We start from the raw sequence: 23098 nt of genomic DNA, 5'->3' as shown, positions 1-23098 counted from the left end.
TACAACAATAAAACAACAAGGGCAATAAAAGGGAATAAATACATATTTAAAAAAACTTTAAAAATATATTTTAAAAAGTACTAGAGCAACCAAGCAATAAGGGCAACAAAAGGGAAAATAAATAAATAAGTATTTTTTAAAAAAAAAAGAAGAAAAGGGTTTGGTCACAGGTATGGGAGGTGTGGGGGTCAGGGTGGGGCGAGGCTTTCACCTTGAACCCGCGGTCCCGGAAATTGTACAGCACGGCTTGAATCTGGACCTGTTCGTTCCTGATGATGGAGGAAGGCAGCTTCAGGTCCACAAAGAAATCTTTCCTGACCGTCAGCTCAAAGGGCTCAGAGACACAGAGACCTACAGACAGGGAGGTGTACTGGCCATCGGCTCTGGGTAGGCGGTAGTGGTAACAGCTCAGGAAATCCATCGCCCTGCCCCTTGTCCCCACAGCCCTGGGCTGGTGGCCTCACCTTGTCCGACCTTGAGGCTGATGGCTAAAAAGTGCCATGTAGTGATGGAATCTGGTAAGTCCACTTGGCAGTGGTGTGCAGAGAGTTTTCTGAAAGGGGAATAAAGGGTGTGTGTGTGTGGGGAGGGGACACTTGGATCACACTTCTGCAGGGGCCTTGGCAAGGGCGTGTTACCATCCAAGGGATGGTGCAATCCCTCTGGGTAGATTGGGCTGGGTGTTGGCACACTGGGGCGAGCGCAGACATTACAGTATTCAAAGACCTGGGTTCAAGTCCCCCGGTCCCCACCTGCAGGGGCGAGGCTTCATGAGTGGTGAAGCAAGGCTACAGGTGTCTCTCTGTCTCCCTCCCATCTTGATTTCTCTCTCTCTCTCCAAAAAATAAATAAACAGGGGTTCAGGCAGTAGCGCAGTGGGTTAAGAGCATGTGGCACGAAGTGCAAGGACCAGCATAAGGATCCTGGCTCCCCACCTGCAGGGGAGTCGCTTCACAGGTGGTGAAGCAGGTCTGCTGCTGTCTGTCTTTCTCTCCCCCTCTCTGTCTTCCCCTCCCCTCTCCATTTCTCTCCATCCTATCCTACAACAGCAACATCAATAACTACAACAATAATAACAACAGCAACAATAAAAAACAAGGGCAACAGAAGGGAAAATAAATAAATATGAGAAATGAAATTAAAAAAATAAATAGATATATTAAAAACCCCCACTTTCAATGGGTCCTGGCAACACCCTCCTCCCCTTTTCACATATTAAAAAAGTTGTAGATAAAGATGCTTGATAGGGGGGAGTTGGGTGGTAGCACAGCGGGTAAAGCGCACGTGGCACAAAGTACAGGGACCAGTGTAAGGATCCCCGTTCAAGCCCCCGGCTCCTCACCTGCAGGGGAGTCACTTCCCAGGCAGTGAAGCAGCTCTGCAGGTGACTATCTTTCTTTCCCCCTCTCTGTCTTCCTCTCCTCTCTCCATTTCTCGCTGTCCTATCCAACAATGATGACATCAATAACAACAACAATAACTACAACAACAATAATAAAAAATGATACATGATAGGGACAGAAATTGAGAGAGAAGGGGAGAGACAGAGGGAGAGAGAATGGAGACACTTGCAGCCCTGCTCCACCACTTATGAAGCTCTTCCTTGAATGTGGGGGCTGGTGGCCATATTGGGGGGCTAGGGCAGAGATAGTGTTCATATAGGATGCTCAGGGCATTGATGGTGGCCCTATTGAATGCTCCAGGGCATGGAGGGGACTAGGGCCACCTAGCTTGGGACATTGTCCCTCACCCTAGGGCCCATGGCCCTACCCCAACTGGCTTTTGGGCAGAGTGACTTTTTTCCATAGCCAGCTCTCAGGAAAGTAGGTCCGAATGGGCAAGTCATCCAGAAGAGATTCGTCAAAGTCATCGTCATCATCAAAATCTGCCACTGCAAGAGGCCGTTGGGTTGGGGTCACCTTGGAGTGTCCCCCAGGGGATGGATGGGTCCCACTGCCGCCTTCCCCCTCCCTTTCCAATCCTGAGCCTCCCACAGGGCCCCCCATCACCTGTGCCCAGCAGCAGCTGCTCCTCCAGTGCCTCCCGGGCCAAGGTTTCAGACAGGTGACAGCAGTTCAGAAAGGCGGCCACACAGCGGGGACCGTGGCGCACGTGGCGGGTCCTCTCTTCACACGACAGCCCCGCGGGGCTTTCCCGGAGCCCAGCCTCGCAGCACTTGCGCTCCTGCTCAGTCTTGAACTTGTCCACTGTGGGCCCAGAGGCAGAGGGAGAGAGTGGGGTCTGGGGAAAGTCCAAGGGGACCGGCATCCCATCCCTCTCTGTGCTGGGGACATCTGCCTCTGGGGCAGGGTACAAGACTTGTAGGCCTGTGGCCCTGGGTTCGATCCCTCTTCCTCCTCCTCCTCCTCCTCCTCCTCCTCCTCCTCCTCTTCTTCTTTTCTACCAAAGCACTGCTCAGTTCTGGTTTATGGTGGTGCAAGGGACTGAACCTGGGTCTTTGGAGCTTCAGGCATGAGAGTTTGTTTGCATAACCATTATGCTCTCTATCCCCACCCTGGTTCAATCCTTCTTGTCTCCTCTCTCTCCCTTCTTCTTCTTTCTTTTTGTCTGTATTTCTTTTTCCTCCCTTCCTTCCTTCCTTCTCTTCTGTCCCTCCTTTCTTCATTTCTTTCTTTCTTTTCATTCCTCTTCCCTCCTTCCTTCTTTACTTCCATCTTTCCTTCCTTCTTTCTTTTTTTCTGTCCTTTCCTCCTTCCCTCCATTTTTTCCTAGTAGGACAGAGAGAAACAGAAAGGAGGGGGATATAGAGGTGAGAGACAAAGAGATTCCCACAGCACTGCTTCACCACTCATAAAGCTTTCCTCCAGCAGGAGGGGAGCAGGAGCTCGAACCCAGGTCATTGTGCATGGATGGTAATGTGTGCACTCAGTCAGTTGCACCACTACTCGGTTTGCTGTCCTTCTTGTCTTGATGCGGCAGGACTGTGGGGTCTCTCCTCTCTCAGCACCATGCACAGCACCCAGGGAGCCCCATGGAGGGTGGGCAGGGCTGTGGGATCTCTCCCTCTCTCAGCACCATGGACAGCACCCAGAGAGCCCATGGAGGGTGGGCAGGACTGTGGGGTCTCCCCTCTCTCAGCACCAGGCACAGCACCCAGGGAGCCCCATGGAGGGTGGGGCAGGGCTGTGGGGTCTCTCCTCTCTCAGCACCATGGACAGCACCCAGGGAGCCCCATGGAGGGTGGGCAGGGCTGTGGGGTCTCTCCTCTCTCAGCACCATGGACAGCACCCAGGGAGCCCCATGGAGGGTGGGCAGGGCTGTGGGGTGTCTCCTCTCTCAGCACCATGCACAGCACCCAGGGAGCCCCATGGAGGGAGGGCAGGGCTGTGGGGTCTCTCCTCTCTCAGCACCATGGACAGCACCCAGGGAGCCCCATGGAGGGTGGGCAGGGCTGTGGGGCCTCTCCTCTCTCAGCACCATGGACAGCACCCAGGGAGCCCCATGGAGGGTGGGCAGGACTGTGGGGTCTCTCCCTCTCTCAGCACCATGGACAGCACCCAGAGAGCCCATGGAGGGTGGGGCAGGGCTGTGGGGGGTCTCCCCTCTCTCAGCACCAGGCACAGCACCCAGGGAGCCCATGGAGGGTGGGCAGGGCTGTGGGGTGTCTCCTCTCTCAGCACCATGCACAGCACCCAGGGAGCCCCATGGTGGGTGGGCAGGTCTCTCTCTCTCTCTTTCTCTCTCTCTCTCTCTCTGTGGTTTCTTCTCTCTCAATACCATGGACAGTACCCAGGGAGCCCTGTATGTGATGGCAGAACAGGGGTGTAATATTTCTCCTTCTCTTTCTGCCCCTCTTTCACCCTGTCTCTTGCCATTTCTGGAATAAAAAAAGGAGGGAGGGGAGGAGCTTCTGCCAGGTATGGTGGAATTACACAGGCAGGAAGCCCTAATGAAGTCTGAGTGTGTGTGGGGGGATTGAATACTATTAGAGTCTGTGCTTTTGACACTGTCTGGTGCTTATCCCAACTAACTTCCTTTAACTCCAGACTCAGAACCTCCTGTCTGATCCATGCTCTGTGGCAACTTTGCCAGATATTTTCTGTTGCCACTCCTCATGCATCACTCTTTTCGTTTGTATCCCTGCCTGGATCAGAGATGCAAGACACCATAGAAAACCCCACAAAAGCCACCACAGCTCCTGAGCTGGAGAGATAACATAATGGTTATACAAGAAAAATAAAAATAAAAAGACTTTTTCTTGGCCCGAGGCACCAAAGGTCCCAGGTTCAATCCCCAGCTGTGCCAGAAACCAGAGCTGAGCAGTGCTCTGGAAAAATAGATAGATAAATAAATGAATAAATAAAAAGGACAACTCCTAGGCTCCCTTGCTTCTGGGCTATGCGATGGAATTCAGTTCTACTGCCAAGAGGCTCTTTTGGAAGACTTGGAAGATGAAAGAGAAGCATAGGTAATATTCTATGCTACTGTGTAACTGGTGGGTCTCTTCTCTCTCTCTCTCCCTCTCTCTCCCCTCTCTTCTCCTCACTTTCTCTCTGCCTGTTTCTCTTTTTGTAACAGAGACCTGGCACATGCATGATCTCATCACTTTGTGCCACTCATTCAGATAGAGTGGCTGAGAGAAGCAGAAACAACTCTTGTTGCCTAGCTCATGGGTTTGGAAATCATTAAGTCTCGCCCTCCTTGCTTGAGTGACCTGACATGAATTTAGCTTTTGGTTCTCTGCTCTGATAAACACAGTAGATTAACAGCTCTTCAGAGCCCTACCTTACCAGGGAAAGATAGAAATAGTCCGGGGGTATGAATCCACTGCCAATGTCCATGCACAGAGGAGAAGCAATTACAGAAGCCAAACCACACACCTTCTGCACCTCATAAGGAATTTTGGCCCATACTCCCAGAGAGGGATAAAGAATAGGGAAGCTTCCAATGGACTTGGTGGAACATGGAACTCTGGTGGTGGGAGCTGTCTGGAATTGTATCCCTGTTATCTTGCAATCTTATTAATCATTGTTAAATCACTAATAAAAGAATAAAAGTAGTGTAAAACAAAACAACCACCCAAACAAAGAAAAAAAAAAAACAGTAGGTTATGAGACCAGGAGTGGCATGTCAGATTTGATCTTTGATCTCTGACCTGCATTCTTTTTGGTCTCTGTCCTCTTCAGGGATCGGCGGTGGCGAGCAGTTGGAGGTTCCTGGGGACATCTCCAGTCTAGGCATCAGAAGGAAGAGTAAGAGGGAAAATGTCAGGGTTATTATCAGCATTCTTGATATAATTTTTTTTGGGGGGGTCAACACTCTATTCCCAGTGTTTAATAAGTGACACTTCATTTAATTTCAGAGCCTCTGCATATCCAAGATGTGCCTTTTAGAAAGTGTGCCATCAGGGATGGGAGGTGGCACACCTGGTCAAGTGCACACATTACAGTGCACAAGGACCCGGGTTCAAGCCCCCTAGTCCCCACCTGCATGGGGGGAAGCTTCAGGAGTGGTGACACAGGGCTGCAGGTGTCTCTCTTTCTCTCTCTCTCCCCACCTTTCCAATACATTTCTCTGTCTCTATCCAAAAATAAATAAAGAAATAAAAAGTATGAAAATAATTTACCAAAATGTGAACAAACAATAAAATCATGCAATCTTGTGACTGGGTAAGTAGCTCAGTTGTAGAGTATAGGACTTGCATGTGAGAAGCTCTGGGTTCAACCCCTGGCACTGGTCTCTCACTCTCTTGCTTATTAAATAGAATAGACTGAGGGGCAGGGGAATCCAGCTGAATAAACACATTACTGAGGACCCAGGTTCAAGCCCCCTGCTCCCCAACTTCAGGAAGAAAGCTTCACAAGCCATGAAGCAAGGTCTTTCTCTCTCTCTTTCTTCCTTCCTTCTTTTCCTTTCTTTCTTTCTTTCTTTCTTTCTTTCTTTCTTTCTTTCTTTCTTTCTTTCTTTTTTTCTTTCTTTCTTTCTTTCTCCCTTTTTGTCTCCTCCCTCCCCTCTCAATTTCTCTCTGTCTTAACAAATAAAAGAAAAAAACAGTAAGAAGAAAAATGGCCACTAGAAAAGGTGGATTCACTGTGCAGACACTGAGCCCCAGCAATAACCCTAGGGGCAAAAAAAAAAAATAAATAGAATAGATACTGGGGGGCAAAGCTGAGGGACACCTCAGTTAGAAGAATGCACAATACTTTATGCAAGAGGAGCTGTCTCTGAGCTCTCAGAACCATGTGCATGGCACCACATACTGTCCACACTTCTACCTTCTTCCTTCACTCACCCTATCACACTCATACCTGAACTTGCCAGGGTATCCATCCCCGTGCTCAGCTTAAGGTCCAGCCCAGCATCCTTGAATACAGCCAGTCTGTTTTTCCCACTGCCTGCTGTGCAGCCAATGTCATGTTCCTCCACCACATCCCAGACCTGAAGGAGTGATTGGTAAGAGACGACCTCACCCATGTGTCCTGGAACCCTGCCTCCCCAGAGCCCTGGCCCACTAGGGAAAGACAGAGACAGGCTGAGAGTATGGATCCACCTGCCAACGCCCATGTCCAGTGGAGAAGCAATTATAGAAGACAGACCTTCCCACCTTCTGCACCCCCATAAAGATCTTTGGTCTATACTCCCAGAGGGATAAAGAATAGGAAATCTTCCAATGGAGGGAACAGGATACAGAACTCTGGTTGTGGGAATAGTGTGGAATTGTATCCATCTTTTTCTTTTAATATTTATTTATTTTCCCTTTTGTTGCCCGTGTTTTTTTTTATTGTTGTTATTGATGTCTTCGTTGTTGGATAGGACAGAGAGAAATGGAGAGAGGAGAGGAAGACAGAGAGGGGGAGAGAAAGACAGACACCTGAAGACCTGCTTCACTGCCTGGGAAGCGACCCCCCTGCAGGTGGGGAGCCGGGGGTCTGAACCGGGATCCTTATGCTGGTCCTTGTGCTTCAAGCCATGTGCACTTAACCTGCTGAGCTACTGCTCGATCCCAATTGTACCCTTCTTATCTCACAATCTTATCGACAATTTTTAAGTCTACTATTAAAAAATAATAATAAAAGGAGAGGTGTGTGTGGTCTGGGAGGTAGTGCAGTGGATAAAGCATCGGACTCTCAAGCATGAGGTCTTGAGTTCAGTCCCTGGCAGCACATGTACCAGAGTGATGTCTGGTTCTTTCTCTCACTCCTATCTCTCTCATAAATAAATAAAATATTAAAAAAAAGAGAGCTGTGTAAATCTGGAGACTGTACAACCCTTTAAGCAAGGCACCAAATGCCTTCAAGTTATTTTTAAAAAATATTTATTTATTTATTTCCTTTTGTTGCCCTTGTTGTTGTATTGTTGTAGTTATTATTGATGTCGTCATTGTTGGATAGGACAGAGAGAAATGAAGAGAGGAAGGGAAGACAGAGAGGAGGAGAGAAAGACAGACACCTGCAGACCTGCTTCACCGCTTGTGAAGTGACTCCCCTGCAGGTGGGGAGCCGGGGGCTTGAACCCGGATCCTTATGCAGGTCCTTGTGCTTTGCGCCATGTGCACTGAACCTGCTGCGCTACCACCCAACTCCCTGCCTCCAAGTCCTGACTCAAAGAATAATTGTCACACCCCTCCTGTTTATATTTTCTTTTCTAATCAATTGAGCCTGTCTGTCTCTCTGCTGTTCACTGGATCCTGGAATCCATATAGCCAGAAGTGTCACCCATGTGGAAACTGGAGAGATGGAGGTTCTAGATAGAATCCCCATGAGAGATTTGGGGGCAAAGCTTAGATATCCTCACCTTCTTCTGTGTCAGCTTGTTTTTGCTGTTCAAGACATAGACAGCCTTGTCCACAGCTAACAGCCCCACTGTGGCCTCTTCATCACCTGTAATTTTGAGATCCACTTTACTGCCGGGCTCCACGGTATGGGAATATCCTTCATTCTTTAAGCCAATCTTCAGCTGAACCAGGAGAAAGAAATGTCAGTAAAATATCACCAGAGGGCTTCCACATGTCAATTAAAAATTTGAATTATGGGAGTCAGGTGGTAGCACAGTGGGTTAAGCACAGGTGGTGCTAAGCGCATGGACTGACTAAGGATCCCAGTTCAAGCTCTCGACTCCCCACCTGCAGGGGAGTCACTTCACAGGCGGTGAAGCAGGTCTGCAGATGTCTGTCTTTCTCTCCCCCTCTCTGTCTTCCCCTCCTCTCTCCATTTCTCTCTGTCCTATCCAACAATGATGACATCAATAACAACAACAATACCTACAACAATAATAAAACAACAACAACAAGGACAACAAAAAGGAAAATAAATAAATATAAAAAAATAAATTATATGGGGAGCCAGACGGTGGTGCAGCGGGTTAAGTGCACATGGTGCAAAGCACAAGAATCAACATACACATCTGGTTTGAACCCCCTGGCTCCCCAGCTGCAGGGGGTTCACTTCACAAGCGGTGAAGCAGGTCTGCAGGTGTCTTTCTCTCCCCTTCTTTGTCTTCTCCTCTTCTCTCAATTTCTCTCTGTCCTATCCAACAACAATGGCAGCAATAAGAACAACAATAAGAAACAACAAGGGCAACGAAGTGGAGAAAAGAGCCTTTAGGAAGAGTGGGTACGTAGTGCAGGCACCGAGCCCCGGCGATAACCCTGGAGGAAAAAAATGTACATATTGCATAGAGACAGCCAGAAATTGAGAGGTAAGGGGGTAATAGAGAGGGAGAACATGGTCAGAGAGATGGCATAGTGGAAAGACATTGGACTCTTAAGCATGAGGTCTCAAAGTTCAATCCCTGAGAGTACATGCTCTTTCTCTTTCTCCTCCTATCTTTATAGCTAATAACTAAGTAAAAGCTTTAAAAAATAGAGGGAGAGAGACAGAGAGACACCTACAGCACTACTTTACCACTCGTAAAGATTTCACCCAGCAGGTGGGGGCTGTGGGCTTGAACCCGGGTTCTGGCACATTATAACGTGTGTATTCAACCAGGTGTGCACCAGCACTCAACCCCCACAGGTTAATTTTAAAATCATACTTTCTATTCCCTAAGTGGTATATTAGAGAACTGAAACAGTTCTTTCCCCAACTCCTTTATATTCCATCGCCCTATTCCCTAGGGTGAGTTTTTTTTTTTTTAATTTAAGAAAGGGGACGTCAACAAAACTGTAGGATAGGAGGCTTACAGCACCACACAATTCCCACCACCGATCTCCATATCCCATCCCCTCCCCTGATAGCTTTCCCATTCTCTATCCCTCTGGGAGCATGGACCCAGGGTCGTTATGGGTTGCAGAAGGTGGAAGGTCTGGCTTCTGTAATTGCTTCCCCGCTGAAGCATGCTGGGGTGGCACTCGTTGCGTTGATTAGGTTGCGATTGGCGGATGCAATATTATTTGATATGAATTGAGAGAAGCATGCAGGAAAGTGGGTCCCATAGGGTGAGCTTTTAAGGCCACAGCACCTCTTTGTTTTTCCCCTTGCTCCCAGACTGGGAGGACTCGAGCTTGATAGATTCTCTTGAGTTTCACAATGGTGGTGTATGACTTCAAGGAGTTTGACTCACCGTCCCCATGCATCGGTCAACCACATCAATCCACAATGAATCGGCCACCAATTCAGGGTCCTGACCCCTTCCCTTGGGCAGTAAATAGAACGCCAGGATGCGGAAGGAAGGCAGCATCTCTGAAGTCACATCAATGATGGCTGATGTGTAGACACTCCCTTGGCTTTTTAACTGATGTTTGGCATACACGATCTGGCCCTTACTCAGGACCTTGAAGAATCAAGAAAATAAGAATGAGAAGAGTAAGACCAGTCATTCCCTGATTCTATCCCCAGCTTACAGTGTTGGCCCACTGTTCCTTTGCTTCAGCCTCTTGGTCTGAATGCACATTTGCTGGTTCCCGTTCAGCTGGGTCTATTCCACAGAAATAATATTTATTTTGACCAGAGCACTGCTCAGCTCTGGCTTACAGTGGCGCGAGGGGTTGAACCCGAGACTTTGGAGCCTCAGGCATGAGGATCTTTGTGCATAACCATTACGCTATCTACCACCACCTTATTTATTATATCTTTCACATGCTTTATTTTTAAAGATTTTATTTATTTATTATTGGATAGCAACAGAGAGACATTGAGAAGGGATGGGGAGATAGAGGTGGAAAGAGACAGAGAGATACCTGCAGCCCTGTTTCACCACTCATGAAGCTTCCTCTATGCAGGCAGGGACCAGGGGCTTGAATTTGGATCCTTGTGCACTGTTATGAGTGCACTTAAACAGGTGTGCCACTGCCTGGCCCATTTTATTTTATTTTATTTTATTTTATTTTATTTTATTTTATTTTATTTTATTTTCACCAGAGCATTACTCCACTCTGGTTTATGGCGGTGTAGGGACTTGGGATCCTCAGGCATGAAAGCCTTTGCAGAACCATTATGCTATCTCCCTAGTCCTATTTTTTTCTAAATATATACATGAAAGAAACATGCCATTTATGAGAACTACCTGCTAAGCTTTCACAATGTATTCACATTAAAAAGAATTTGATTTAATTTGGTATCATTTAAAATAAAATAGTTACATTTTAGAGAGTTTGGAACAAATTCAAGGCTTTTAACACTATCACTGTGCTTCTGGTAGTTGTGCAGTGTATTTATTCTCCTCCACTCCCCCCCCCCCACTTTCTTTTTACCAGAGCACTATTTAGCTCTGGCTTATGGTGGTGTGGGGACTTGAACCTGGGACTTTGGAGCCTCAGGCTTGAGAATTTGTTTGCATAACCATTATGTTATCTACCCTCCACCTTATTCTTTTTTTAAAATTTTTTAAATATTTATTTATTTATTCCCTTTTGTTGTCTTTGTTGCTTTATTGTTGTAGTTATTATTGGTGTCGTCATTGTTGGACAAGACAGAGAGAAATGGAGAGAGGAGGGAAAGACAGACGCCTGCAGACCGGCTTCACTGCCTGGGAAGCGACTCCCCTGCAGGTGGGGAGCCGGGGGCTTGAACCGGGATCCTTATTCGGGTCCTTGCGCTTTGCGCCACATGCGCTTAACCCGCTGCGCTACAGCCTGACTCCCCATCCTATATTTTTTTAAAAAAATATTTTTAAAATTTTATTTAACATGATAGGACAGAGAGAACTTGAGTGGGCAGGGGGGTAGGGAGGGTGAGCTAGAGAGACACCTGCAGTCCTGCTTCACTGCTTGTGAAGCTTCCCCCTTACAGTTTGTTGTTTCATTCTGAGTTTGACAGATGAGTTGGAAATAATACTTTTTAATATAGTTTAAAAAATTTTTTTTTTGCTTTGTTTTTACCAGGGCACTGCTCAACTCTGGCTTATGGTCATGTAGGGGAATTGAACCTGGAACTTTGGCGCCTCAGGCATGAGAGTCTCTTTGCACAACCATTATGCTATCTTTCCTCCCCCAGTTTTTTTTTTAAGAAGCGTGCTTGGAACTTGCTAATTGTTGTTTTTTATAGGACTGACAGCTTTATTTTTAAAAATTATTTTATTTTTATGTATTATTGGAGAGAGACAGAAACTGAGGAGGGAGATAGAGATAGAGATAGATAGAGAGAGATAGAGACAGACACCTGCAGCCTTGCTTCACCACTTGTGAAGCTTTCCCCCTGTAAGTGGGGACTAGGGGCTTGAACCTGAGTCCTTGTGCACTGTCATGTGTGCACTTAACTAGGAGCACCCCCGGCTGGCCTAGGACTTGCTGTTTATATGGACATTTAGCTGTGAAGACCAATGAGTTATATATTCCTCAATTTGCCTTGAAACTTAAACCCAGCTTCTGTGCTATGATTCCACTTAATCTTGAACTAATAGCATTCTTGAAAAATATTTAGATAGCTCAAAAATATTTGCATGCAGGATAATAAAGACTTAAAACCAAGAAAAAAACCCCACAATTTTGAAATTTCTTCATTTCTGGGGAGGATTGGTATGTGTGAAATGACCAACATTTGCCAGTAATCAAATGTAAATATCTTATGCCTAGAACTATCTCTTTAAAAATATTTTTTAAATGTATCTATTTTTATTTTATTTTTTAAATAATTTTAATTTTTATTTTAATGAGAGAGATACAGAAAGACCAGAACACTGCTTAGCTCTGTCTTATGGCGGTACTGGGGATTGAACCTGGGACTTAAGAGTCTCAGGCACAAGAGCCTTTTGCATAACCACTATGCTGTCTCCCCAGCCCCTATTTACTTATTATTTAATATGAACAGAGAGAAATTGAGAGAGAAGGGAGAGACAGAGAGGGAGAGAGACAGAGAGACACCTGCAGCCCTGATTCACCACTTGTGAAGCTTTCCCCCTGCACATGGGGACCAGGGGCTTGAACCTGGGACTTGGAGCCCTGTAATGTGAGCACTTAAACCAGGTGTGCCATCACCTGGCCCCAATATTTATTTTTTAATGATCTTTACTTATTTATTGGATAGAGACAGCCAGAAATCGAGAGGAAAGGGGAGACAGAGAGGGAGAGAGACAGAGAGACACTAGCAACCCTGCTTCACCACTCGTGAAGTTTCCTCCCAGCAGGTGGGGGCCACGGGCTTGAACCTGGGGCCTTGCGCACCGTAACATGTGCACTCAACCAGGTGTGCCACCACCTGACCCCCCTAGGACTATCTCTATGTCACTAATAGGTAGCCTGGTGTTTAGCAAATCCAAACACATCAGCACATAGAGTGTAACCATACTACCACATGGTTAGACACACATGACTCCTATAAACAAAATATCTATCGGCTCAGAGACTTCATGCAACATACTTAGAAATATAGTTAAGGGGCTGGGGAGGCAGCATAGTGGTTCTGCGAAAGCTTTTTTTTTTTTTTTTTTAAATATTTATTCCCTTTTGTTGCCCTTGTTTTATTGATGTCATCGTTGTTGGGTAGGACAGAGAGAAATGGAGAGAGGAGGGGAAGACAGAGAGGGGGAGAGAAAGACAGACACCTGCAGACCTGCTTCACCGCCTGTGAAGCGATTCCCCTGCAGGTGGGGAGCCGGGGGCTGGAACTGGGATCCTTAGGCCGGTCCTTGCGCTTTACGCCACGTGCGCCTAACATGCTGCGCTAACTCCTGACTCCCCTTATCCTTCTTTCTATCCATCTGCCTATCCACAACTCCATCCATCCATCCATTCATCTGCTGCGCTACTGCCGGACTCCCTCTGCAAAAGACTTTTATGTCTGAGGTTCTGACATTCCAGTTTCAGTCCCCAGCATCTCCAGAAGCCAGAGCTGAGCTGTGCTCTAATTCTCTTTCTCTCTCTCTCCTCTCTCGACTTCTCTCTGTCCTATCAAATAAATAAATCTTCCAAAAATAAAACATAAATCAGAAAATTCTGAAAGAAATCAAAATGGCCAGCAGGTAGCACACCTGGTTAAGTGCTCACATTACAGTGTGCAAGGATCCGGGTTCAAGACCTCTGGATCCCACCTGCAGGGAGAAAGCTTCATAAGTGGTGAAGCAGGGCTGCAGGTGTCTCTCTGTCTCTCTCCTCTTCTCTGTCTTCCCCTCCCCTCTCAGTTTCTCTCTGTCTCTATCTAACAATAAATAAATAGAAATGTTGAAAAAAAAAAAGAAAGAATGCAACACACACACACACACACACACACACACACACACACGAAAAAGAGATAATACAAATGCCAAACTGTGGACCATTTCCTTCTGCCCGCTCCCACCCTCCAAGGGAACATTCAGCAGGATCCAGGGAAAGGATCTCTTGGCTCAAACCCTGGCCCCAGTTCCTCACCAGGATGGTGAAGTGAGAGATCTTGTCCTTAGTGGCGGGATCCTCATGTTTTGTGTTGAGGCTTAGCTGAATATTATTGCCAACCTCTGTGTTCAGTGTCTTCACTTCAATGTGTAGATAGTTTCCAGATCCACCCTGAGTGGAGTAGGGCCATGCCACCATCTCCGCTGACGCCGGTTCACCCTTCTCAAAAGACTGGTCTGTTTCCACCTGAGAGAGGCCAAACAAACCCTAAACACATCTCCTGGCTCCCTTGACCTCTCCCCGACCCTGTCACCCCTACCCATCAGTTGGGTACCAGGATGGGCAGCTCCATCATCTTTGCTTCTGTGTTGATGCTCAGTGTGGCTACCCCACTGGGCGAGGTGTATACTCTCTGGTTTTGACAGCGCACGGGGACTCCGGAGGCTGGGGACCCATCAGGATTTGAGACAAAGACCTAGGGGTGGAGTTTTGGGTGGGAGGAAGTCCACAGCATGGGAGAATCTGGGGGAGGGGGAGAACTGGCCAGAGGTGTGGAAATTGGGGCATGGGATCTGGAGAGGAACGCCATGGATAGTTGGGCATGTTACACACTGCACAGCCCCAGGGGGCACCGTTCACACTAGTCTTCATACTAGTTTTACAGTCCACAACCCTATGTGGTAGGTTGGGTGATTGTTGTGCTAGGGTGGTGAGCTTCATGATGCAGGTGTCTCTGTCTATCTCCCTCTCCATACCTCAATTCCTCTCTGTATTATCAAAATTAAGAATAAATAAAGCAGTTAATTAAAAAAGATTATAAGGTAAACTTATTTTTTTTAAACCAGAGCACTGTTCAGCTCTGGCTTATGGTGGTGCAGGGGCTTGAACCTTGGACTTTGGAGCCTCAGGCAGGAAAGTCTGTTTGCATAACCATTGTGCTATCTACCCTCCACCCAGTAAGATACACTTCTTGAGGCTTACCTCATAGAGCACACACACAGATTATTGTGTGCAAGGAACCACAAGTTCAAGTCCCCAGTCCCCATCTGCAGGGAAGGAAGTTTCATGAGTGGTGGCTCTGTCTATCTCTCTCTGTCTCTTACTCTTAGTCAAAACATGACCACTCGCAATGGTGGGGTTGTGCTGGCACCAAGCCTGTTTTGGGGAGAGGGAGGCTGAACTCTTGGGTGAACCAAACCCGGAGATTCTGACCCGGAAGTGGAAAGGCATCCCTGGCTTGAAATACTGGGGTGTCCTGATGAACTTGATCTTGTACGGACTCCGCAAGATCTTCACCCCTGAGGTCTCAGCCTGGACCACCTCGCCGGCTGGAGAGACATTGGGGTGGTAGTGGGGTTCTCTCCTCTCTCAGCACCATGGACAACACCCAGGGAGCCCCATGGAGAGTGGGCAAGGCTGTGGGGTCTCTCCTCTCTCAGCACCATGGAGAACACCCAGGGAGACCCCCATGGAGGGTGGGCAGGGCTGTGGGGTCTCTCCTCTCTCAGCACCATGGAGAACACCCAGGGAGACCCCCATGGAGGGTGGGCAGGGCTGTGGGGTCTCTCCTCTCTCAGCACCCTGCACAGCTCCCAGGGAATGCCACAGAGGGCGGGCAGGGCTGTGGGGTCTCTCCTCTCTCAGCACCATGGATAGCACCCAGGGAGCCCCATGGAGGGTGTGAGGTCTATTCATCATACTGGGGTCCCCAGGTGGGGGAGTAGTGGGGCTACTGGAGGGCTGATAGGGGTGGTGACATCATCTCAGCACCTCCCCAGCTCTTGTCACTTCTCAGATGGGGAAACTGAGGCTGGGAAGTGGCTCTTAGTTGCCTAGGTCACCCCCTGATGTCAGTCCAGAACCTGGGCCAGTGGAGGATGAGGGGCAAGATGGCACCTGTGGAGAACACGGTGACATTGAGAAATATGGTAGCTCCAATAAAGTTCTCTTCTGGGCCTTGAAAGAGGGTCATTAGGGTGTCTTTCTGGAGAACGACATGGCCTAGACCTTCAGAGACCTGCTCTCAGGGTGGGGGGAAACAGAGGAGAGAGGTTTTTTTTATGGGAGCAAAGGAGAGGGGCCCAAGGAGATTGAGGGTGGGGCAAGAAAGAGGACTCAGGGGTCAGTCACCTCCACTCTCTGTAGAGAACTCTGGATGGACATCCGGTTGGCATCCAGCTTCACCCCAAAAATGGCCAGAGCGTGTCCATCCACAGGCTTGTTGAATATATACCTGGAGAGAGGAGAAATGGAACAGAGCAGCCCCCTTCCCACTGATTCTGAACCCCCACAACAATCTGGAGGATGTAGGAGTGATCTGTACCATCACCGGAATGAATGCAAGACTTGGGAAAGAGGCAGGCAGAGATGCCCCCCCTCACCAAACACACACACACACACACACACACACACACACACACACACACACACACACACACACACACACACATGGTTTACACAACTCTGTGAATCCTTCAGGAGAACAAAGCAGGTGTGGTCTGTGTCACCTCACAGACCTGTCTGGACACCCCCATGGGTAGTCACCAAGTGACCTTTGAAGTCAGAGGTCTGTGAGGATGCTTCTTGTAATGCCAGGGAAAGTAGAACTTTTGCAGCTGGAAGACTGTTCACTTGGCAGGTTATACACTTTATCATGCAGGAAGCCCTGGGTTCAAATCTCAGCACAACAAGGGGGTGGAGAGGAGATTGTTCACTGGGGGGGGGGGGAAATGTCATGATGGTGGGGTAGAGCTTTGGGGGGTCTCTCCTCTCTCAGCACCATGGACAGCACCCAGGGAGCCCCATGGAGGGCGGGCAGGGCTGTGGGATCTCTCCTCTCTCAGCACCATGCACAACACCCAGGGAGCCCATGGAGGGTGGGCAGGACTGTGGGGTCTCTCCTCTCTCAGCACCAAGCACAGCACCCAGGGAGCCCATGGAGGGTGGGCAGGACTGTGGGGTCTCTCCTCTCTCAGCACCATGCACAGCACCCAGGGAGCCCCATGGAGGGTGGGCAGGACTGTGGGGTCTCTCCTCTCTCAGCACCATGCACAGCACCCAGGGAGCCCATGGAGGGTGGGCAGGGCTGTGGGGTCTCTCCTCTCTCAGCACCATGCACAGCACCCAGGGAGCCCCATGGAGGGTGGGCAGGGCTGTGGGGTCTCTCCTCTCTCAGCACCATGGACAGCACACAGAGAGCCCCATGGAGGGTGAGGCAGGACTGTGGGGGTCTCTCCTCTCTCAGCACTATGGACAAGCGCCCAGGGAGCCCCATGGAGGGTGAGGCAGGGCTGTGTGTGTGTGTGTGTGGTGTCTCTCCTCTCTCAGCACCATGGACAGCACTCAACTCATTCTCTTTCTGTATGTCTCTCTCATTAGTAAAAAAAGAAAAAAGTCTCATGAGTAACAGTGACGTTACCCTACCCTAAGAGCTATAGAAATGACTTTCTCTCTCTCTCTCTCTCTCTCTCTCTCTCTCCCCCTCTCCCTCTCCCTCTCCCTCTCCCTCTCCCTCTCCCTCTCCCCTTTCAGCATCCTCTGGTCCTCTAGCTGGGTTGGGGGGGGGAGGGTCAGGAGACTCACCAGGCCTTGATGTCCACACCCAAGGCCTCATCACTGAATGAGAAGAAGGTCTTGTTGGGTTTCAGCTCGACCTCGAATGATGGGAGGACTGGATGGTGTGATAACAGACACCCTCAGATTGTCACTCTCTTTGTGTTTCAATTTTTTTTTAACAGAGCACTGCTCAGCTCTGGCTTGTGGTGGTGTGGGGGGTTGAACATGGGACTTTGGAGTATCAGGCATGAGAGTCTCTTTGCAGAACCATCATGCTATCTACCCCTGCCTAATTTTCACTCTCTTTGCTCCCCTCTCCCATATCCTGCTCTGCTCTCCAGGTTGAATACCCAGCTAAGTTCTCCAGGACCCAGCCCCAACAACAGCCTTTACATCTGGCAAGTGTACCAAAAGCCCTCTTGTCTCCCCCTTCTAGACCTCTCCCTCCATCTCTTCTTGCCCCCATCCCTTCTCACCATATTCCTTCACTTCAAAGCTTGCCTTGAACTTCTGCTTGGGTGCAACTTGGTAGCTGGCTTCGATGCTCCAGGTCCCCAGACTGAGATGCAGAGAATTAGGGGGCAGTGTGGAGGAGATGGAGGGAGAAGAGAGCTTTCATCCTCCCCCCCCACCCCATCCCTGGCAAGGGGATCCTCCAAAGACCACCTGATGAGCTCAGGGAGGTGGAAACTGCTGACAAAGAGGCCACCTTGGGCCAGAAGATCTTTGCTAAGCACAGCGATCCCTTCTGGATTCTGAGGGGAGAAGAGAAGGGGGTTTGCACTCTGGTACCTGTAGTCTGCACCACTCCCAAAGTCCTAGATCCAGCTTCCCGTTGGGAGAGGTTACCTTGATGTCTAGGGTGAAGGGATGGATAACAGGGTCCATCTTGTGGTTCACTGTGAACACTCGGTAATGAACTGGACGAAGTGGAGGAGGAGGGAAAGGAGGAGGAGGAGGAGGAGGAGGAAGAGAGACTTGGTATTATTGGGGAGGAGGCATGTCTTCATTGGGATCTTGGGTGGTACAGGGGTGACCTTGGGAGCTGGGGCGTGACTTGTACCCATGTGGTCAGGGGTGTATATAGGCTTGTCTGTCTGGATGTAGATATAGCCCACGTGAGGGGCCACGAGGATCAACTTCTCCATGGAAGGCAAGACCGTGGGGCGTGGCTGGGTGACCTCTATGATGACGTACTGCTGCCCAGGTTTAGGGGGGTACACCAGGTTGTCAGGAATCTGGGGAGAGAGGTTCAAACTCCTTAGGTTCCATGGGGGGCATATCTGGAGGCAAGGCCTTGGGTTTTATTTTATCACCTATCTTATCTCACTCACCTCTCTCTCTCTCTCTCTCTCTCTCGTTTTTGGCCTTTGTTAAAAAGGTTTTTTATATCTTTTTTCTTTTTTGCCTCCAGGGTTATTGCTGTGGCTCAGTGCCTGCACCATGAATCCATTGCTCCTGGAGGCCATTTTCCCCCTTTTGTTGCCTTTGTTGTTGTAACCTTGTGTGGTTATTATTGTTATTGTTGATGTCGTTTGTTGTTGGATAGGACAGAGAGAAATGGAGAGAGGAGGGGAAGACAGAGAGGGGGAGAAAGACAGACACCTGCAGACCTGCTTCACCGCCTGGGAAGCGACTCCCCTGCAGGTGGGGAGCCGGGGGCTTGAACCAGGATTCTTTCTCAGGTCCTTGTGCTTCAAGCCCTGTGCACTTAACCCGCTGTGCTACTGCTTGGCTCCTCTCTCTATCCAACATCCATTTGTCTTATCCACTTATCTATATAACTATCTCAACACTCTCTATATCTCTATCAACTGTCATATATCAATCAATCAATCTGTCTATCTATCTATCTATCTTCCTATTTATCTATCTATCTATCTACCTATCTTCTTATCTATCTATCTTACTATTTATCTATCTTCCTATTTATCTATCTTCCTATCTATCTATCTTCCTATTTATCTATTTTCCTATCTATCTATCTTCATATTTATCTATCTTCCTATCTATCTATCTATCTATCTATCTATCATCTATCTAATATCTATCACCTCCCATCTATCTATCCACACTACCCCATGATAGGCAGTGCTAGGGACTGAACCCAGTCGTTTTGCGTGAAAAGCAGCTAAACTAACGCTTGGCTCAGAGAATGACTGAGTGAGGATTCCCTGACTCTGTCTTTGGGGAGCAAGATGGCTCCTGTGATAAGAACAGCCAGAGGATGGCAGATCCATCGGGCCATGCTCCACTTCCCAGCTACCAGCAGAGGGCGCCCTTTAGAATTTGGCCAGCAGCTTCCCCAGAACTGATCACTGCCCTTCCTGGGGCAGTGTCAGGGGACTTTGGACTTTCGAACGCCTCATTTATTGATTTTTATGTGGGGGGAAAAAAGAGCAGAGAGCAGACACATGCAAAGCAGGAAGTCAGACCTGGGATGTCAGACATGCAGGTCCTGTGTGACGAACTGGAGGAGAAGGAGGGGGAGGAGGAGGAGGAGGAGGAGGAGGAGGGGGAGGAGGAGGGGGAGGAGGGGGAGGAGGAGGAGGAGGAGGAGGAGGAGGGAGGCTAAGTTCTTTTGATCTTCTTTCTTCCACCCTGGATCTTGGCTTAAACCTTTTTTAAAAAAAGAATTTTAATTTATTTTCTAATATTTATTTATTTATTTTCCCTTTTGTTGCCATTGTTGTTTAGCATTGTGGTTATTGATGTTGTTGTTGTTGGATAGGACAGAGAGAAAATGGAGAGAGGAGGGGAAGAAAGAGAGGAGGAGAGAAAGACAGACACCTGCAGACCTGCTTCACCGCCTGTGAAGCGCCTCCCCTGCAGGTGGGGAGCCGGGGGCTCGAACGGGGATCCCTACCCTGGTCCTTACGCTTTGCCCCACGTGCGCTTAACCTGCTGCGTCACCGCAGCTTAATCCTTTTATCTTGTTTTGCAAAAATAGAGACAGAAAGGCAGAGCAACAGAAAGCCCTCCATGGGGCCCCCTGGGTGCTGTGACTGGTGCTGAGAGAGGAGAGACCCCACAGCCCTGCCCACCCTCCATGGGCTCCCTGGGTGCTGTGCATGGTGCTGAGAGAGGAGAGACCCCACAGCCCTGCCCACCCTCCATGGGCTCCCTGGGTGCTGTCCATGGTGCTGAAAGAGGAGAGATCCCACAACCCTGCCCACCCTCCATGGGCTCCCTGGGTGCTGTGCATGGTGCTGAGAGAGGAGAGACCCCACAGCCCTGCCCACCCTCCATGGGGCTCCCTGGGTGCTGTGCCTGGTGCTGAGAGAGGAGAGACCCCACAGCCCTGCCCACCCTCCATGGGGCTCCCTGGGTGCTGTGCCTGGTGCTGAGAGAGACCCCCACAGTCCTGCCCACCCTCCATGGGCTCCCTGGGTGCTGTGCCTGGTGCTGAGAGAGGAGAGACCCCACAGCCCTGCCCACCCTCCATGGGCTCCCTGGGTGCTGTGCATGGTGCTGAGAGAGGAGAGACCCCACAGCCCTGCCCACCCTCCATGGGCTCCCTGGGTGCTGTGCATGGTGCTGAGAGAGGAGAGACCCCACAGCCCTGCCCACCCTCCATGGGCTCCCTGGGTGCTGTGCATGGTGCTGAGAGAGGAGAGACCCCACAGCCCTGCCCACCCTCCATGGGGGCTGCCTGGCTCAAACCCAGGATCTTTTTTTTTTTTTTTTCCAGGATCTTAATTAAGCATGGTAAGGTATGTCTGAGCCACCTGCCAAATTAAACCTGAATTTCTTTCTTTTTAAATTAATTAATTAATTAATTATTTCCCCTTTTGTTGCCCTTGTTTTTTATATTTATTTATTGGGAGATTAATATTTTACATTTGACAGTAAACACAATAGTTTGTACATAACATTTCTCAATTTTCCACATAACAATGCACCTTGTTTTTTATTGTTGTTGTAGTTATTATTGTTGTTGTTATTGATGTCATTGTTGCTAGGTAGGGCAGAGAGAAATGGAGATAGGAGGGGAAGACAAAGAGGGGGAGAGAAAGACACCTGCAGACCTGCTTCACTGCCTGTGAAGTGACTCCCCTGCAGGCGGGGAGCTGAGGGCTCGAACCGGGATCCTTACACCAGTCCTTGGCTTTGTGCCATGTGCAGTTAACCCGCTGCAGTATCACCTGACTCCCAACCATGAATTTCTTTCTCCTTCTCTTCTTCCTCTTCCTCCTCCTCTTCTTTAAAATGTATGTTTTATTTTTAAATTTTTATTTACAAAATGGAAATATTGACAAGACTATAGGATAAGAGGGGTACATTTCCATACAATTCCCACCCCCTAATTTTTTAAAATTATATTTATTTATTGGATAGAGATAGTCAGAAACCGAGAGAGAGAGAGAGAGAGAGAGAGAGAGAGAGAGAGAGAGCAGGAGAGAGAGAGGGAGACAGAGAGACACATGCAGCCCTGCTTCACCACTTGGAAAGCTTCCCCCCTGCAGATGGGGACCAGGGGCTTGAACCTGGTCCTTGCACTTTCTCTTCTTTCTTTCTTTCTTTCTTTCTTTCTTTCTTTCTTTCTTTCTTTCTTTCTTCTTTTGAAATTATATTAATTTATTATTGGATAGAGACAGAGAGAAGCTGAGAGGGGAAGGAGCATAGAGAAGAGAGTCAGAGAGACCTCCAGCCCTGCTTCGCCACTCATGAAGCTCTCTCTCTGCAGGTGAGCAACCAGGGGCTTGAACCTGAGTCCTTGAATACTGTAGAATGTGTGCTTGACCAGGTACACCACCGCCTGGCCCCTCCTTATCTTCTTTATCTTCCTCTTCCCTTTCCCCCTCCTCCTTCCCTTCCTCTTCCTCACTCTCCTCTTCCTCCTTCTCATTTTTCTTTCTGAGAGCTCTGCTCATCTCTGGCTCCCGGTGGTGCTGGGGATTGAACCCGGGACCTCTGTCATATCAGGCATGAAAGTCTTTTGCAGAATCATGATACTGTCTCCCCAGCCCAACCTTTGGATTTCTGATTGGACAGAGCTTCAGGGCAGCAGTGAGTGGGTTTCACCAGACCCCACATCTCTTCCCCAGAGCCTGCCCCATCTCCAGTCTTGGGCTGACCCACAGCCTCCCTGGGGAACCCTCCTTTCCATCCCTCTTGGGAGGACACTCACCATCACCGCCTTCTGATCCATATAGTTATTTCCTGGCACCAGGAGAAACTGGCCACTTCCCAGCACCGTCTTCTTCAGGGGATAGTCCCACATGGTGAAGTTCACCTCCAGGGGCCGCGTGAGGGGTTCTCTAGAGTCAGACTCAGCCTGCAGGTGGATGACTGTGGGACTCCCCACTCTTATGACTCGAGGGGTGACCAGGAGGTACCTTTCAGCAGACAAATAGATGTGTGTGTTGGGAGGGGGAGCAGGGCAGGAGGTCCTGCAGAGGCAGCTCCCTAGCCAGTCCCCCCCCATCCCATCAGACTCACAGTGGCTCAGCATGGACCGGGGGGGACCCTAAGAGGAGCAGAAGAACCCCCAGCAGCCAGGGTACATCCATGGCTGTGGGCAGGTGGTGTGTGTCCTTAGGAAGGTAGGGAACCACAGCTGTCTGTTTGTCCTCGGATCTGTTTATCTTGACCCGTCCAGGCTAAGCTAATATTTAAGCAGCCATGGGGAGGGATTTCCCATAAATCCAGAGTGGGGGGAGGGCTGGGTCACCCCTTCTGTCCAGTCAGCACACCCCCCAGCCCCCCGCAAGAATGAGTAAGAGTCTAGTGCCATGGAGAAGCATCCAGTCCTCCCCCCTTGTCCCCTGGGAGGACCAGCATGACAGGGGATGCCTACAGCCCCCCCCCCCCTTCATCAGCAAGGTGGACAGG

At 49.1% G+C, this 23098-nt stretch overlaps 1 protein-coding gene across 1 annotated transcript in view; it reads right to left on the bottom strand.

The window, feature by feature from the left end:
• Nucleotides 1-22831, bottom strand: part of LOC103116154 (complement C3) — a 49717-nt gene extending 26886 nt beyond the window's left edge. The window contains exons 1-20 of the mRNA XM_016189552.2: nt 22706-22831; nt 22395-22602; nt 18327-18501; nt 18113-18183; nt 17930-18018; nt 17740-17822; nt 17291-17378; nt 15839-15941; nt 15605-15725; nt 14921-15036; nt 14043-14183; nt 13745-13954; nt 9523-9732; nt 7756-7917; nt 6270-6399; nt 5117-5194; nt 2010-2207; nt 1771-1891; nt 465-553; nt 212-351 (exon numbers count right to left, since the gene is read on the bottom strand). Of these exons, the coding sequence (XP_016045038.1) occupies nt 212-351; nt 465-553; nt 1771-1891; nt 2010-2207; nt 5117-5194; nt 6270-6399; nt 7756-7917; nt 9523-9732; nt 13745-13954; nt 14043-14183; nt 14921-15036; nt 15605-15725; nt 15839-15941; nt 17291-17378; nt 17740-17822; nt 17930-18018; nt 18113-18183; nt 18327-18501; nt 22395-22602; nt 22706-22776 (2604 nt within the window). The 5' untranslated portion in view covers nt 22777-22831. The remainder of the gene's footprint in view (nt 1-211; nt 352-464; nt 554-1770; nt 1892-2009; nt 2208-5116; nt 5195-6269; nt 6400-7755; nt 7918-9522; nt 9733-13744; nt 13955-14042; nt 14184-14920; nt 15037-15604; nt 15726-15838; nt 15942-17290; nt 17379-17739; nt 17823-17929; nt 18019-18112; nt 18184-18326; nt 18502-22394; nt 22603-22705) is intronic.
• Between the last annotated feature and the right edge of the window lie 267 nt (nt 22832-23098).

Source organism: Erinaceus europaeus, chromosome 23 (genome assembly GCF_950295315.1).
Source record: "Erinaceus europaeus chromosome 23, mEriEur2.1, whole genome shotgun sequence".
NCBI classification, from domain to species: domain Eukaryota; kingdom Metazoa; phylum Chordata; class Mammalia; order Eulipotyphla; family Erinaceidae; genus Erinaceus; species Erinaceus europaeus.
The sequence above is the reverse complement of the archived record's forward strand: the minus strand, read 5'-3'. Positions and strand labels throughout refer to the sequence as shown.